Source organism: Pelophylax lessonae, assembly GCF_965119305.1.
Source record: "Pelophylax lessonae genome assembly, chromosome: 13".
NCBI classification, from domain to species: domain Eukaryota; kingdom Metazoa; phylum Chordata; class Amphibia; order Anura; family Ranidae; genus Pelophylax; species Pelophylax lessonae.
This window is the reverse complement of record NC_138780.1, coordinates 175378290-175395758: the sequence shown is the minus strand read 5'-3', so window position 1 is coordinate 175395758 and position 17469 is coordinate 175378290. Positions and strand designations below refer to the sequence as shown.

The following is a 17469-nucleotide window of genomic DNA, read 5'->3' as shown; positions in this document are numbered from 1 at the left end:
CAGACCACCCAGACAGCCCCAGGATATGTGGGGGGTGCCTGACGGAAACCGACTGTCCCAAGGAAGGGCCCCCCCTCTTTTGGGGTGGGGGGGCGGCGACAACAGCTACTCACCATACCAGGAACCAGGCAAGCACCGCTCCAGATAGAACCCCTCGCCATAGAAATGGGGGTGTGTCAGCCAGGAGGAATACTATGACTTGGGCCGAGACCCGGTCATATGCAACCTCCCAAGGCATTTAAATCGCAGGCCAGCCCCTGTCATGGGGCTATGTCGTAGCCGATCAAGTGTGGAGCTGAGAACTGTGTGTGCTGGCTGACCAGTTGATTGTAGATCTCACAGGACAAAACCAGGAGAAAAATCTTTATCTAAAAAGAAAATTGCCATCACTAGAGATCCCAGCAAGAGAACTAGGACCCTATTACTGACTAGGAAGAGGAAAAACCCCACACTTCGCATCTATAGCAGAGGGAGTATACCCCCTGGGACTGACTGCCCATAGGCATAGCCAGACTTTCTGCCTAGTGTCCTACTCCTGTAGGGGGCAGTATAACCCAATGGTTAAGAAGTTTAGGAGCAGTGTGTCAATGAACAAAAATGAAAGTTAATTTCAGTAACTTAAAAAAGTTAAACTCAAGTGATATATTGCAAGCATTTTTTAATCTTGAAGATTATGGTTTACAGCTAGTGAAAACCCAAAATTTAGGGAGCCATGTCATCTGCTGGTGTTGGTCCACAGGGTTTTTTTTCCAAGCCCAAAGTCAGCACACCCCTCTAACAAGAAATTCTAGAGCACTTTATGCTTCCCTTTGCTGTCCAGCTTTATGGAGATACGGATTATTTTCCAGCAGGACTCGGCACCTGCCCACACTGCCAAAAGAAACAATTCCTGGTTTAATGATCATGGTATCACTGTGCTTGATTGGCCAGCAAACTCACCTGACCTAAACCCCATAGAGAAACTGTTGGGTATTGTCAAGAGGAAGATGAGATAACAGACCTAACAATGCAGGCTTCCATTACATCTCAGAAGTGCCACAGGCTGATCGCCTTCATGCCACATTGATGCAGTAATTAAAGCAAAAAGGAGCCCCAACCGAGTATTGAGTGCATGGACATACTTTTCAGTAAGCCCTTTCTATATTTAAAAAAGTTTTTTTTTTTTTTTTTAAATTTGTCTTCTGCAAGTTTCTAAGATACAGCTGGTGAAAACACAAAATTCTGTAATCCATAAGCAAAGTTAAAGAAACAAAATGCTTAAAATATACATCACTGTGTAATGCATCTATATATATATATAAAAAAAAAAAAAAAAAAAAAAAAAAAAAAAAGGAACACTTTATTCAGAGTAGAGCATTAAGTCAATTAAACACCTGGGGTATTGACCTGGTCAGTTAAGTAGCAGAGGGGTTTGTTAATCAGTTTTAGCTTGCTTTGGGTGTTAATGAAATTAACCAATGCACTGGATGGGAAACAACGAGATCACCACCATAGCAGGAGTGGTTTTACAGGTGGAGGCAACTGACTTTTCCCTGTACTCCAATTTTCTGACAGTTTTTCACTAGTTTTGCATTTGGCTATGGTCAGTGTCAATGCTGGTAGCATGAGGCAATATTTGGACCCTATAGGACAGGGGTGGCGAACAAGTTCGACAAAAGGAGCCAAAATTTTAAACTGAGAGTCAGAGAGCCACACCACGCAGTGACCTGCCAAAACAGACAAACACACAAAAGCATATAACTTAACATAAATGTCCCCCATCAGAGACCCCTGCACAATAATGTCCTTATCAGAGACCCCCACACACATAAATGTCCCCCATCAGAGACCCCCACACACATAAATGTCCCCCATCAGAGACCCCTGCACAATAATGTCCCCCATCAGAGACCCCCACACACATGTCCCCCATCAGAGACCCCCCCCCCCCCCTCACCTGCTGCTGTTGATATGCGTAGGGGAAGATGTCAGCGGGCGGCTGTCTCGGCTGAGACACACGGGTCCCCACGCTCTCTGGCCCGTGCAGTGTTGGGAGATGGGAGACGTGATGTCGCAGCCTGGGGGCGGGACTACACTCTTGGAGATCTCTCCTCAGAGGTCCCGCAGCATCCAAACTTGGCAAAGACTACTAGAGCCACAGTATACCAAATAATGATAACCAAAGAGCCGCATTCAGTTTGGCCGGGAGCCGCATGCGGCTCGAGAGCCGCGTGTTCGCCACCCCTGCTATAGGAGGTTGCACAGGCAGTCCAACTCCTCCAGGATGGCACATCAATACATGCCACGGCAATACGTGCCACCGCTAGGTGGTTTGTGTTGTCTCCCAGCACAGTCTCAAGAGCATGGAGGAGATTCCAGGAGACAGGCAGTTACTCTAGGAGAGCTGGACAGGGTTGTAGAAGGTCCAGGACCGGTATCTGCTCCTTTGTGCAATGAGAACAGGATGAGCACTGCCAGAGCCCTACAAAAATGACCTCCAGGAGGGCACTGGTGTGAATGTCTAACCAAACAAATCAGAAACAGACTTCATGAGGGTGACCTGCGGTGCCAACGTCCTCTAGTAGGACCCATGCTCACTGTCTGGCACTGTGGAGCTCGATTGGCATTTGCCATTGAACCCCAGAATTGGCAGGTCCGCCACTGGCGCCCCATGCTTTTCACAGATGAGAGCAGGTTCACCCTGAGCACGTGACAGACGTGAAAGGGTCTGGAGAAGCCATGAAGGTTATGCAGCCTGTAACATTCAGCATTACCGGTTTGGTGGTAGGTTAGCGATGGTCTGGGGAGGCATATTCATGGACTGACACACAGACCTCTACAGGCTATACAACGGCACCCTGACTGCCAATAGGCATCAGGATGAAATCCTTAGACCTGTTGTCAGACCCTACGCTGGTGCAGTGGGTCCTGGATTCCTCCAGGTGCAAGACAATGCCCATCCCCATGTGGGGAGTGTATGCAGCCAGTTCCTGGAAGATGAAGGAATTGATACAGATGAAGGCATTGATATCATTGAATGACCCCCCCCCCCCCCCCCGCACGCTCGCCTGACCTAAATCTAATAGAACACCTCTGGGACGGTATGTTTTGGTCCATCCGATGCCGCCAGGTTCTGGAGCTCAGTGATGCCCTAATCCAGATCTGGTGGGAAATACCCCAGGACACCATCCGGTCTCAGTAGGAGTATGCTCTGACGTGGTCAGGCATGCATACAAGCACGTAGGGGCCAAATTACCATTTTGAGTTGATGGAATGAAATGTCAAGCAAAGCAAAATTCGAAGACACCCTGAAAAGCAAAGTGAAAAAAAAAAAAAAATAAAATGATGCAGCAAGCTAGGGTCTATGAATTCAGCCCCTCTGTAGACTCATAATTTTAAATTTCCATCACGTGATGTGGCATCCTTTCGTTCGCCCACACCCAGTCCAATATATATATATATATATATATATATAACACACACACACACACACACACACACAAACAAAATCAGTCCCAGTTGTGTCCAAAAAGCAAATTCACCACTGTAGAAAAAAAAAAAAAATCTTGTGTGATCCACAGATTTTGTTAAACCTCAGGGGGTTCATGCCCCCGATGAAGGCGGATTTGACGAAATGCGTAGGGAAGAGCTTCTGCACATGACGTCACCAGGAAGGGTTTGAATTGATTCCCAGGAATGGTATTTTGTACCAAGCCCCATTTTTAATCTTGTGAGTAGTATATTCACCTTTGATTTCATTAAAGTTTTACACGGAGTTACCCTGCTTTGCTTTTAGGATATGGTGAATCATTTGGGGGACCACTGGCTAGTATAAGCCAGTTTAACCTGGAGATTGAGAGAGGTCATTGGATTCTCTGGAGATGATTTCCATATAGATCCCCACTGATGAAATCTTAATCCACATGCCTATTACAATAGGATTCAAAGGTTCCAGTAAGAGTCTCTTCTTTTGAGGTGATGATGCACTTGGGTGCACAAGATTTCGCCACAGTGGTGGGTTTGCCTTTTGCACACAATTGGGACTGATCTAGATCACATTACATTTACCATTGTTTTTATATCAATGTTGCACTTTTATGAATTTAAGAGTCACTAGAAGCACAGCAATTTGTATCTGTATACAGTCTTTTGCTAGCAGATCCTTTTAGATCTGCCAGTGCAATTTCTATTATGTTCAACTTTTGTTTTATTTTTTTTTATAGGTGGGCCCACCCACTTGAATGAATCAGTCAACCGAAAGACATGTTGCAGAACACGTAAAACGGAATTTTTGTAAAATTCCTTTCTCTGAGTCCTCCGACAGTCGCCGCCTCTTCATATTCGTCACATATGGGGGTATTAGACTTTGCTCCGAAGGAGTAGCTAGGCAACAGAATATGTTAACATTAAAGCTTTTAACATATCCCACCCTCAAGGGGTGGTCCCCTCAGTCAATACCCTCCTACTTCCTGCAACCATATCTCAGTTTTAGTGGAATAGCAGTAGAGTATACAACCAAACCCCAAAAGAGGGGCGGGGGCGGCGACTGTCGGAGGACTCAGAGAAAGGAATTTTACAGGTAAGATTTTACAAAAATTCCGTTTTCTCTTACGTCCTCCGACAGTCGCCGCCTCTTCATATTCGTCACATATGGGGACGTCCCAAAGCAGTGCAAACATGAGGGGTGGGAAACGCATCCGCGCCGAAAGGCAACGCAGTCTCCGCATCAAAGAAAGGAACCTTACCAAAGGAAGGAAACCAGCTGGGCAACAGCAAAAAACAAGTGCTCAACAGGAGCAACAACCCAGGAAGACAAAAAAACCAGGGGATACAAAAACTTATCCCAACAGCCAGGAGTCCCCAACAAGGGACCCTAGGGAACAGCCGCACTAAGAACCTTGCGGCCAAAGGAAGCATCCGCCGATGCCTGAACATCTACTTTGTAGAATTTTGTGAAAGTGTGCACGGTCGACCAAGTCGCCGCCTTACACACCTGGGCTACAGAAGCCCCATGACGACAGGCCCAAGACGTACTCAGAGATCTAGTAGAGTGCGCCTTCACAGGCACAGGGGGAACCTTCCCCTGCAAAGCATAGGCCTGTTCAATGGTCTGCCTGATCCATTTGGCGATGGTAGAGGCCGAAGCCGCCATGCCCTTCCGAGGACCCTCTGGAAGAACAAACAAGGAGTCAGTCTTTCGAAAAGACTCAGTCGATTTAAGGTAAACCCTTATCGCCCGAACAACATCCAGAGAATGCAATCTCACCTCCTTTGGATGTTTAGGCTTCGCGCACAACGAAGGCAAGACAATATCCTCATTAAGATGGAATTCCGAAACTCGTTTCGGAAGAAAAGAAGGATTAGGTCTGCAGGAAGTAGGAGGGTATTGACTGAGGGGACCACCCCTTGAGGGTGGGATATGTTAAAAGCTTTAATGTTAACATTCTGTTGCCTAGCTACTCCTTCGGAGCAAAGTCTAATACCCCCCATATGTGACAAATATGAAGAGGCAGCGACTGTCGGAGGACGTAAGAGAAATACATATTCGCCAGCACACCAAAGCTCTTGCAAAAGCAGTCCAAAACTTTATTGAAGTTACGATCACATCAAAAATAGTGCAACGTTTCGGAGCCGCACAGGACCCCTTCGTCAGGCATGTTGTAGAACACAAAATCAGAACACAGACTGGAAACTTATACTGGAGTTCCAGGAATGCCAGCAGTACAGAGGCGCCCTGCTGCAGGATGATGTCATTCACCTCAAGCTTCAACACCATTGGATACCAGCGCTTACCCAGAGCTCCTGCAGGGGAAAAAGGGTAGTAGGAGGCTAGATAGGCAATTATACTGGTGGGGGGGGGGTGAGGAAGGGGGCACTGAAAGCAAAATCTATACCCCATGAAAAATGTAGCTTGCTTTGAACAGGATCATGAAGGGTTTGAGCCTCTGTTGGTTTTACTGCCATCTAAGCCTTTATAGAGGTGGTAAAAACGGGTGGTTTGGCCATTTTTACTGTCCCTTCTGCAAGGCTTTGCTTCTTGGCCACAGCACATTTACCGCAGCTTGTCAAGTTTTACAGGTGGCGCCATCCATCAAACCCACCCACTGAAGTCAGAGGGACTGTACTACAACTGCCAGCTTCCAACAATGTACATTAGAACCTGCAGTAAGTCAAATACAGCCTGCTTCATTTCCAGGCTGGAGGACATCCAGCATTATCTAGCCCTTTGCTTACAGCCTGCCATGCCACTTCATTCACTGGATTTCAGTTATTTCCATGATTGAGGTTGAGTATCATGTCTTCATGCAAACACAAATATCCACACATCCAATTTCATTTTTACATTATTACTCCTAGGGTTGAGTGCTCTTGAGTACAAAGGCAGGGTGCAGTGATGTTTTCAGGAAGCTATGTACAGCACCTTCCAACAGCCATGATCTGCCTGCATTCCAGCGACAAGAGACATGACATCAATATAAAAAAGTTAAAGGGTATGTGAAGCAAAAAAATAAAATTTGCCTCGGGCATTATGGAATTTGGATTCTTGAGAAAGAACCCAACTTGTGCTTGAGAGGTGGTATTGGGTACTAAAGATGCAAGCCAAACTAAAATGTTCACATTATCTGTATTGCAATGGGACCAATATGTGGGCCAAGACCTGCATGAGGTTCTTCAATGCTGAGTAACAGCAAAGCTACAAACAAAATTGCTCATGTTGTCCAAGTCCCCAACGGTGCCACATCCCAAAAATGACTATTGAACCAAGAAGGAAATTCTCCTAGGGGTGGGACTTTTTAGGCACAATTCAAATTATGTAACAAACCAATTTATATAAAAGTAAATTCTTTATTAAATAATACAAAGAAGATAAAAGCATTTTATCTTTGTATTTAATAAAGAATTTACTTTTATATAAATTGGTTTGTTACATAATTTGAATTGTGCCTAAAAAGTCCCACCCCTAGGGGAATTTCCTTCTTGGTTCAATAGTAACAGCAAAGCCTACACAGTCCAATGAAGAAAGCCAACACTCCGGGTCTGGGCCCTTGTTTGGAGGAAAATAGATCTAGAAATGTAATCTATTTAGAGAAAACATGAAAAAAATAAATATGTAGCTCAAAAAAAAAATGGGCTAAAACACAAGAAGAACCATCAACAAAGCCTACATTATAACCCTAAAGAGACATCATCTGCTCCGTCACCTGACAGCTTTCCAGAAAAACAAGGTCATATGATCCGCGCTGCTCAATCAGACCGCATTTGAATAACAAAGAAGGGTCAGACAGTCGCTGCGGTCTTCAAGCTTTTTAAGAGCGTGACTGCACAGTGAATTATCCAAACAAGCCCCAGAGTTCAGAACAAAAAAAAAAAAAAAAAAAAAAAAAAAAAAAAATCGGACCCAACAGATGTCATGCATCTCATGGTCATTTTCAGACTTCCAACAAGGTGAAGAGTGAATTGCAGTAACAACCAATCAAAAAACATCTCTACATAAATCCAACTGGCCAATTGTTCCTAAGGGGTTAACACACAAGCAGCATTATTCATGCAATCTATAAGTGGATTCCACCAAACAAAAAAAGTATTGGATTTTTACTTTACACAGAACACAGCAGTTAGACTCCCCCAGACACAAAAAGCCAGTGGGTGATTTAGTCCACTCATGATGTAGACTTGCCCTTAAGGTACAGATCAAAGGTGATGCAGCAGTTGCCACTGCAAAAAAAAAAAAAAATTGCTGGCCAGGAGGAGGGCATATGGGCATCCCCACCCCCCTCCCCCACACACAAAACTAACTCCCCCCTTCCTGGTGCAGGGCGATCAAGTATCCATTGGCTTTAGATGGGGGACAAGAGTTAACCAGGGAGATAATCAATGCTACACAATGACTGGGCTTTCAAGAACAGATCAATGAGCTAATATCCTTATTACTCAGCAGGGAACAAGCCCCCTGCAGGTCAAATTATGAATCGCCATTGCTAAGAGTGATGTCACCCCTTACTGCACAAACAAGCACTTGCTAAGACAGAATACGAAACGAAAAAACAAAAATCCATAAATTATTATCAGGCTTTCCTCCGCAGGTCCCTCGACAGTCATAAGACTGAACAAAAAGCAGCTTTAAGTCTTCATAAGCTTCCCAGTGTGCCAAGGAGGTCAGCTCAGCCACTGCTGAACAAAGGAAAAACAGATCTAGAGGGAAAAAAATAAAAATAAAATACCCCCCCCCCCCCACACACAGTGTATATTTTCAAAAACAAAAAGCATATACAGAGGCGAATATAAATGCACCCATGAATGAGGTGGACACGGAAAAGACAAAGTGCACATTAGTTGTATGCAAAAAAGTCATTTTAGTTTTATTTTTTCCTTGCCAAAAAAAAAAAAAAAACCAGGAAGGATTTAAAGTGCATTTTCTGTAATCTACGTCATTCATTGACAAAAAAAAAAAAAAAAAAAAAAAAGCTTACGGTAGATGCGACTGGGCTCCTCACTTCCGCTGGGAGCCAAAAGATATCAAGTCATCCTATGTGTAGATAAGCAGCGATGTCACTTACTGTCACACAAAGGATAAAATATATGACAAGCCCACCCATACTAGTAACAGAAGCCACACACCCACCAACTTAATGGCAAACAAGTGCACCCCTGCAGACAAGGTGAACCATTCCAGGCGATAAAACAAAATAAGTATAAAAATAAAAATTGAAAAATGTAAAATAAAAAAAAAAAAAGAAATCTACAGGGGTGCAGAGTAACCCAGTGATGTTCGATGTGAATTTCTTCCCGCAAGATTGCAATCCCCTAAAAATGACAAAAGCCTCTCTTCCAGGGACAGCCTAACCACCACAGAATAAGATGGTAATAAGCTCTGGGGTGTGCAAAGGGTTAATGGGCAACATCACAAGGAAACCTACCTGGACAGTGACAACATTTTAACTTTTAAACTCTAGAAGCCGAAGGCTGAAAAAGATTTTGGGGCCCAGACACTGGACGGATGACATCACCCAGTACAGTACAAAGAGGACCGAAGACAAGAACACCCCTTTTACTCATGGAGGGGGTGCAAAAATCTCCAGCATTACCCAATGGTCGGCCCTTTCCAGAAGTAAAAACTCCTCAGCGTTCAGCCGCACAATGGATTTTTATTGGCTCAGGAGCTAACCTTTCATTGGAAGGTGCCAAGATCTGCACGCAGGTCAAGGTTACCAATGAATGAGGTTACTGTAATCCTGTGTAGTGGAGCCCTTGAAAAGCAAGAGATTCCAAAGAGGCTACTAAGCACCATTCATTGAGACTGGAAGGCTGTGTGCCTCCTTCAGGCAACAGGAGGAACTGCATTCCCCAGGAGGTCAGCATGAGCAAGCACATTAAGCCGCTCTGTGCTGTGCAAAGCAAATGATGTCACCTATTTCCACTGAGGAGAGAGAAAAAAAAACAAAAAAAAGCATCCCTTTATTCTGAAAGGGAGCTACTACGTCCCCTACAGGCTGAAATTACACCCAATGCCATAAGCTGGGAATGCTCTTTTTTTTTTTCAAAAGGGAGAAACATTTAGAAACACTTTATTTTGTAGGGCGGGGGGTAAAAATAGTGTTAACCAATATCACCCATTGCAAAAGAAGCAATTCAGAAGCAAAAAAATTACAATTTATTCTGATGGGTAGCCAGAGTAGCCCCCTGCAGAATGGAGGATGTAAATGCATGCCAGTAACCTGTGTTTGACCCCCTGAAGCTGGAAGAGAAGCAATTCAGAAACTAAATTAACATTTATTCTGAAAGGTAGCCAGAGTGCCCCCTGCAGGAGAAAAACACAAACTGTCCCATCCCTAAAAGAACTGCAAAGGGAACAATAAGTGAGCACACTGAAGACATGCAGGCAGATGGGAGTGTACCAGAGGTAGCACGCCCCCTAAAGCCCAGAATGTAAACTGCCACCAAATGTGCCCTGCACAACCCTTAGATGAGCCAATATGGGGATACAACCTTTGAGCATAGTGAAGAATGGAGGTAGATTGGGTGAGGGGGGGGGGGGAGCAGGTAGATTCACATCCCCTGCAGCTGAGAAGGTAAACAACCACCTAATGTGCCCCCCACAGGAAAGAAAGGGGTGGAACTACCCCCAACCTTTAGATGAACTGCTATGAGGATACAATATTTGACAATAGTGACGAATGGAGGTAGATTGGTGAGGTGGGGGGGGTGAACAGGTAGATGCATGCCCCCTGCAGCTGAGAAGGTAAACAACCACCTAACGTGCCCCCCCCCCCAGGAAAAAAAAAAAAAAAAAAAAAAGGGGGGAGAATAACTCCACAACTTTTAGATGAACTGCTATGGGGATACAATATTTGACAATAGTAAAGAATGGAGGTAGATTACGGAGGGGGGTGAACAGGTAGATGCATGCCCCCTGCAGCTAAGAAGGTAAACCACTACCCTCCACCACCACCCAGGAAAAAAAAAAAAAGAAAAAAAAAAAAAAAAAAACTACCCCCAACTCTTAAATGAACTGCAATGGGGGGGGGGGGGGGGGGGGAATACAATATTGGAGATTAGTGGAGAAATGCAAGGGGGGTGTGAAGCAGGTAGAGTAACATCCCATGTAGCCTAGGTGGTGATTTGCCACCATATTAACATGTATAAAAAAAAAAAAAAAAATAAAAAAAAAAAAACACACACACAGGAGGAAGACAACTGAAGACTATGATAAAAGACCAGCATCCCACAGAAACAGGAGCTGCACTATAATAGGTATGGTAGCACCCCCATACATTCAGCTAAGTAGTAGTTGAACTTCACCTCTCTTTTTAATGTGAGCTAGCACGCCACCTGCTGACAAGAAGAGGAACTTTATGTTTTTTTACCATGAAGGTGAAGGGAATCGGCACGCCCCTGGTGGTGAGGAGAGGAACTGCACGCTTTCTAGCACAATAAAGCGGCACGCCCCTAGCGGTGAGGAGAGGAACTGCACTCTTTAGCACAATAAAGCGGCACGCCCCTAGCGGTGAGAAGAGGGAAGTGCAGCCATTATTCCCCCATTGCTATGAAGAGGCAGCACGTCCCCCGCAGGTGGGAAGAGGAAGTGCACTGGAACTCACCTGGGAGAAGTAAAGGTTTAGCAGACACAGGGTGAAGAACTGCAGACAGATGGGGGCGTAGTAGAGCACCCAGTGCGGGAAAGGGTGCAGTTGTTTGTCCTGGGTACAGTTGGTAAGGTAGAAGGAGAAGAGGACGATCCTGCAGGCAGCCCAGAGCAGGCACAGGAAGAGAACGAAGCTCTGGTAGCTGACCCTCTTCTGCCTGTAACGCAGGAGCAGCCAGAGCTGCATATAGACGTACAGAAAGAGCAGCAAGCAGAGCCCCGTGGCCGTCGCGGTCAGCCCCAGCACCACCGGCCAGGGGATGGCGGCGGCAGCGGCTGTCATGGTGTCATGTCCCCCTGTGCCCCCCGCGCTCGCCTCCTCTGCAGTTCAAAAACAACTCCACTGGAAGACATCAGCTGAGCCCCCCGACCATTTGAGGCACTCCGCAGCCTGCCCATTGGCCGCCCTCAGTCCCGCCCAGCTCCTTCATTGGCCGCTCCTCCCCGTCGCTCCGCCAGGCAGGGCCCCGCCCCCCTCAGCGCGTGGATGGTACCGCGGGGCCATTGGACGGCGGCGGCCCCGCCCAGCGGCAGGGGGGAACGCGGCTGGCTCTCTCAAACGTCCGTCACTTCTTTGTCTTAGTTCGTTCGCCGCCCCCTCCTGAGCGACTATTGGACGGCTGCGGAGGGGCGGGGGGTTCAATCAGCGCTGAAGAGGGAGGTCGCGCCGCCGTTGGCTAAAGGAAGCCTGTGACCGGATAGGTCAGCCGCCTGTCACTCTTTTTGTCCCCCGAAGCTGATTGGACAGTTGCGGTGACGGAGGGGCGGGGCTGCTGTCAGTGTGTGGTAGTCAGTGGTACCCCGGCTGTGGGAGGAGGAGGAGGGGGGAGATCTGTGACAGGAGGGATGCTGAGTGAGGTAAGTACAGCATCACCGGGTGTCACATGTCTCAGGGGGGTCACCGGGGTCCCAGCGCCGACACACTGCCCTGTGTTTTGGATTTGGGCAGCTTGCTGGAGACCACTTACCATTCCCAGAGCCTGGCTTCATGTCATCGTGTAGGGCCAGCACCTCTGTCAGAGATTTCCTCTCACTTCCGGTTATGTTTGCTGGTGTCACCAGGACAGGAAGTGAGTGGAAATCCCTCCAATGAGCAATAACAACACTCAGTAATGGGGGGAGGGGGAGGGTTAGATCCTCCATGAGGCTTTTTATTGCCCTGTCACACCTCAACCTCTTCCAGTCCTGGGCAAACCCTCACATTCCTCTCCTACATGGAAATAAACTTCTTTTTTTTTTTTTTTTCTTTGCTAGAAAACCATTTATAACCCCAAACATGATATATATATATATTTATATACACTGTATATACATACACTATAACCCCAAACATGATATATATATATATATACATTATATTACCAAAAGTATTGGGACGCCGGCCTTTACACACACATGACCTTTAATGGAATCCCAGTCTTAGTCCATAGAGTTCAATATTGAGTTGGCCCACCCTTTGCAGCTATAACAGCTTCAACTCTTCTGGGAAGGCTGTCCACAAGGTTTTGACAGGTACTGTGGTAGAGGCATCTGGTGGTCAAAAAGACCCCAAACCCCCCTCCTCTGCACTTAAAAGCATTCAAAACGCCAAGTTTGGCTGTTTTGAATGCTGGCATTTTTTTTAAGTTGCCGCCGAGTACCCGGAAGTGATGTCATGACATGCCTTCCGGGTTTTTACATGGAGACCCGATCAGACCTGAAAGCGGTAGGGATGCACCGATCCGATATTCAGATCGGATATCGGCACCAATACTGCCAAAATAGCTGGATCGGGGGATCGGTAAAATTGACAGATCCGCGGGCCGATCCGATTTTGCTGAGTCCGCGTATTCTAAAATTTAGTCGGACCCTTGAAAATTCCGGACCCTCGTCACTTCCGGGGACGCTCCGTCACCACCAGCTGCTGCGATCCCCGGTGCGCATGCGCACAAGGCATTTTCAAGGTCAGATGAAATTCTAAGACTAACGAACAGCTGACTAAGAGGAGGAGGGGCTGAGGTGGGACGCACACACCGCCGCGTGAAAATTTTACAACACCGACGCGCAGAGCTGACTTAGAGGAGGCAGGAAGGAAGTGAATACTCATACTAAATAGTAATGATAAAAAATGTTTAGTATTTCTTATTATTTTTTTTTATCATTACTATTTAGTATGAGTAATCACTTCCTTCTCGCTTCCTCTAAGTCAGCTCTGCAACATGTTCCTTGCTCGATGACGCGGCGGTGTTGTAACATTTTCCCGCAGCGATGTGTGCGTCCCACCTCAGCCCCTCCTCCTCTCAGCTGTTCGTAAGTCTTAAGCTGGCCATACACCATACAATTTTCTTATTCAATTTCCTTTAGATTTACCTTCAACTATGTAGTGCAAGGGCCTGCCTGATTGCATACAAATTGAAAGTGTTCAGGTTTGAACTTATATTATATGGTTTTGGTAAATCTAAAGGAAAGTTGAACAAGAAAATTGTATAGTGTATGGCCAGCCTTAGAATTTAATCGGACCTTGAAAATGCCTTGTGCGCATGCGGGGCTCGCATCAGCTGAGTTATGACGTAGTGAAAGTGGAAGTGACGAGGGTCCGGAATTTTCATGGGTCCGACGAAATTTTAGAACACCGGCTCAGCCGTCCCTTACTTGCACGGAGCCGCTACTTCCTGTATAGGTCCGGCTCACAGGCGGAGTGATATCAGATGCACTCCGGCTGTGAATGGAGGAGCCACACACATGAAGCAGCGGCTTTGCTCTGTACTGCAGCCGCATGCATATTGTGTATGTGTGTAGTTCTGGATCGGTAACGGCAGATTCACAAAGCCAGGTATCAGTATCAGGACTAGAAAAGTCAGATCGGTACACCCCTAGAATGCAGCTTTGATCGGCTCTTCTGTTCGGCGTCCGTGCAGGTAGGATTCCCGGGTCTCTCAGTGGGACGGGAGAGACCCGGGCAAGCCGCGGAAAGTGGCGGGAGGGGGGAGACGTCAATCTACGGTACTTCAAAATCTCTATAGGTGACGTTTTAAATGCCTTTACAGGTTACCTGTTTAGAGATACAGAGGAGGTCTAGCACTAAAATGATTGCCCTCACTCTAACGTTTGCAGCGATATCTCACATGTTAATAGAAAGGGTAAACCTATGCGCTACTAATGGGTATAAGACATACAAAAATGAAAAACATGCAGATATAGAATAAAGGTGGAACACCAAGGATTAAGCAGCCAATTCAGTAGTGTCACCACATACCACAATAATTTCAGAAATAAAGAGAATCAGCGCTCTGATCCTTAACCACTTGCCGACCGCCGCGCGACTATTTACGTCGGCAGTCAGCCCCTCACAGGCAGAGTGACGTAGTACTACGTCGCTAGCCTGTGAGGGTCTAGGGAGCGAGTGCGCGCCCCCGGAGGCGCTCTCCCATTCCCGCGTGGTCATGGACCCCCCCTCCCCCGCGCGTGTGACCAGCGGACCCGATGTCCGCCGGTCACTCTGCGATCATCGGTGCAGAGGGAGAAAGGCAGGCGGCTGATGTAAACAAGCCGCCTGTCATTCTCCCCTGTGTAGGAATAGTGATCATACGGTTCTACTATGTAGGACCGTTGATCACTGTTCCTACACCTCAAGCCACAGCCAATCACAGTTAGAATCACGCCCCTAGGGACACACATAACCCCTCTCTCTCAAAAAAAGTTAACCCCTTCACTGCCAGTGTAATTTTACAGTAACAGTGCATATGTATAGCACTGATTACTGTAGTAATGTCACTGGTAACCCCAAAAGTGTCAAAAATGTCAGTCAAGGGTCCGATCTGTCCGCTGCAATGTGGCAGTCCCGCAAAAAAAATCGCAGATTGCCGCCATTACGTGTTAAAAAAAACAACAAAAATAACAAAAATCTTTCCCTTTGTTAGTAAACGCAATAACTTTTGCGCAAACCAATCAAAATACGCTTTTTGCGATTTTTTTACCAAACATATGTAGCATTAAACAAATTGCCCGAAAATGTTAAAAAATTTAGATTTTTACATTTTTTTTGGGGAATTTCATATAAAAAATGTGAAAAATATTGTTATTTTTGCAAAATTGACGCTCTTTTTTCGTTTATAGCGCATGATCAAAAAATCGCACAGGTGATCAAATACCACCAAAAGAAAGCTCTGTTTGTGGGAAAAAAAGGACGTCAATTTCATTTGGGTACAGCGTCACACGACCGCGCAATTGTCCGTTAAAGTCACGCAGTGCCGAATCGCAACATAGGCCCTGGTCAGGAAGGGGGTAAAATCTTCCGGGGCTTAAGTGGTTAAAAGCGATGGACCACCCAATAAATATATAAATATGTTGAACTCGGAGAAATGGATATTTAAAAGGAATAGATGATACGATGTTAAAATCAAATCACAATAATTATCCACAACGTAGTGTAAAAAAATTAAGAATGTAAAAGCACTTTTAAAAATGGGAATATAACAAAGCTAGTGCAATCCAATCACAATAAATATCCGCAGTGTAAAAAAACAGTGGTAAAATCAATCAGATGATGAAAAGAATACATGGAAAAACATAATAGTTAAAGTGATAAAATAGTGAATGTAGAAGTGGTGATATGATAATGAATAATAATAACTAGAAAAAGAGGCAGTGATTCAGCTTCTTAGAATAATAAAAAAATATTAATTAAATTGTGACGATATAGGGAGAGAAATGATAAAATAAATAATATATATCCAAAAAAAGTATCAATCAATAATCATAAACAAATCTGATAATGTATACAAGTGCCAATCTAAAACGTGAATAAATAAGGTGCTAGAAAGTCCATAAAAAATATGATTCAAAGGGTAAATTATTGTGATTGGATTGCACTAGCTTTGTTATATTCCCATTTTTAAAAGTGCTTTTAAATTCTTAATTTTTTTACACTACGTTGTGGATAATTATTGTGATTTGATTTTAACATCGTACCATTTATTCCTTTTAAATATCCATTTCTCCGAGTTCAACATATTTATATATTTATTGGGTGGTCCATCGCTTTTAAGGATCAGAGCGCTGATTCTCTTTATTTCTGATATCCCACATGTGCGGTGTGAACACCGTGTACATATGCTTGCGTGACTCACGTGTGCGCGCCTTTACAAATTTAAATTCGTTTTTTTTTCTTATTTATTTTACTTTTATACTGTCTCTTTAATTTTTTTTATCACTTTTATTCCTATTACAAGGCGGCCGCACCGCCGGATCGTTTCCCAGGCGAACCGGCAGAAACAGTAAGCCTGAGAAACACCGGGGGGGGGGGGGGGAGACATCCCCTCCCGCCACTTTGGAAAGCTACCAGCAGCCATAGGCTGCAAAAATTGATATGGGGGTTATAGGACCTGTATATAAAAAAATGGGTTTTGGCGCTGCTCAATGTGGAATATAATACTAATATACCCGTATGAATATCATTCTCATAGTTACATAGTTAGTGAGGTTGAAAAAAGACACCAGTCCATCCAGTTCAACCTATGATGTGTGTGTGTGTGTTTGCTGTTAACCGTACATTGTATACCCCTGTATGTTGTACATTGTATACCCCTGTATGTTGTGGTCTTTAAGGTGCCCATTTAATAGTTTTTTGAAACTATCGATGCTCCCTGCTGATACGACTGCTTGACTCTCCAAACACCACAATACAAAATAGATATAAAGTATTGTGCAACATAAGCAAAACTTATGTGCAAAAATTATTAACCACTTGCCGACCACCCACCGTACTTGGGAAGTCCGGGACCCAAACTGGAAGTAGCGCAATGATGCTAGGCTCCGCCCTACGTGTTTCATCACTCTGACGTCATAGGGTGCTGCAGCATCCTCTCACCGGTTTATATCAGGTAAGGTATCCTAGCAACCTCAGGTCACATGATCCCTGGCCATTTTGAATAATTAATAGCACGGGAGTTTTATCCAATGGTTCCAGGCAACCCTATATACTGTAGGACGGAACCTAGCGTCATTGTGCCACTGCTTCCCAGACTTCATGGATTTTGACTCGAGCAGATTGATTTTAACTAAATGTAAGTGCACTACTATATTTTTATCAATAAAACTATTTGTACGGATCTCTACTATTTTTATGTACCACTGATGGCTCGTTTCCACTGAGCGTTAGGGTACGGTTCGGTACGGTACGCAATTTCTGCCGTTTCCATTGTGAATGGTACCCTAATTCCGAACCGTACCACTTTTTTGGTACCCTTTCGTTGGGGTACCAAGCACATTAGTACCGTACCAACAGGGTGGAGCTACACTCTGTAGAACTTTGATTGGTTGACAGAGAATCGTCCATCACAGCTTTCCGGCTACACCACGCCTATCAT

The 17469-nt window shown here is 45.2% G+C and overlaps 2 protein-coding genes across 2 annotated transcripts in view; one reads left to right on the top strand and one right to left on the bottom strand.

Moving 5' to 3' along the window:
• Positions 1-11525, bottom strand: part of GPR137C (G protein-coupled receptor 137C) — a 31335-nt gene extending 19810 nt beyond the window's left edge. Inside the window, exon 1 of the mRNA XM_082242688.1 lies at positions 11079-11525. Within this exon, the coding sequence (XP_082098814.1) occupies positions 11079-11405 (327 nt within the window). The 5' untranslated portion in view covers positions 11406-11525. The remainder of the gene's footprint in view (positions 1-11078) is intronic.
• Positions 11526-11954: 429 nt separating this feature from the next.
• The window catches only part of TXNDC16 (thioredoxin domain containing 16), a 180643-nt gene continuing 175128 nt past the window's right edge, over positions 11955-17469 (top strand). Inside the window, exon 1 of the mRNA XM_082242654.1 lies at positions 11955-11980. The gene's annotated coding sequence lies outside the window, so the exon portion shown is untranslated. The remainder of the gene's footprint in view (positions 11981-17469) is intronic.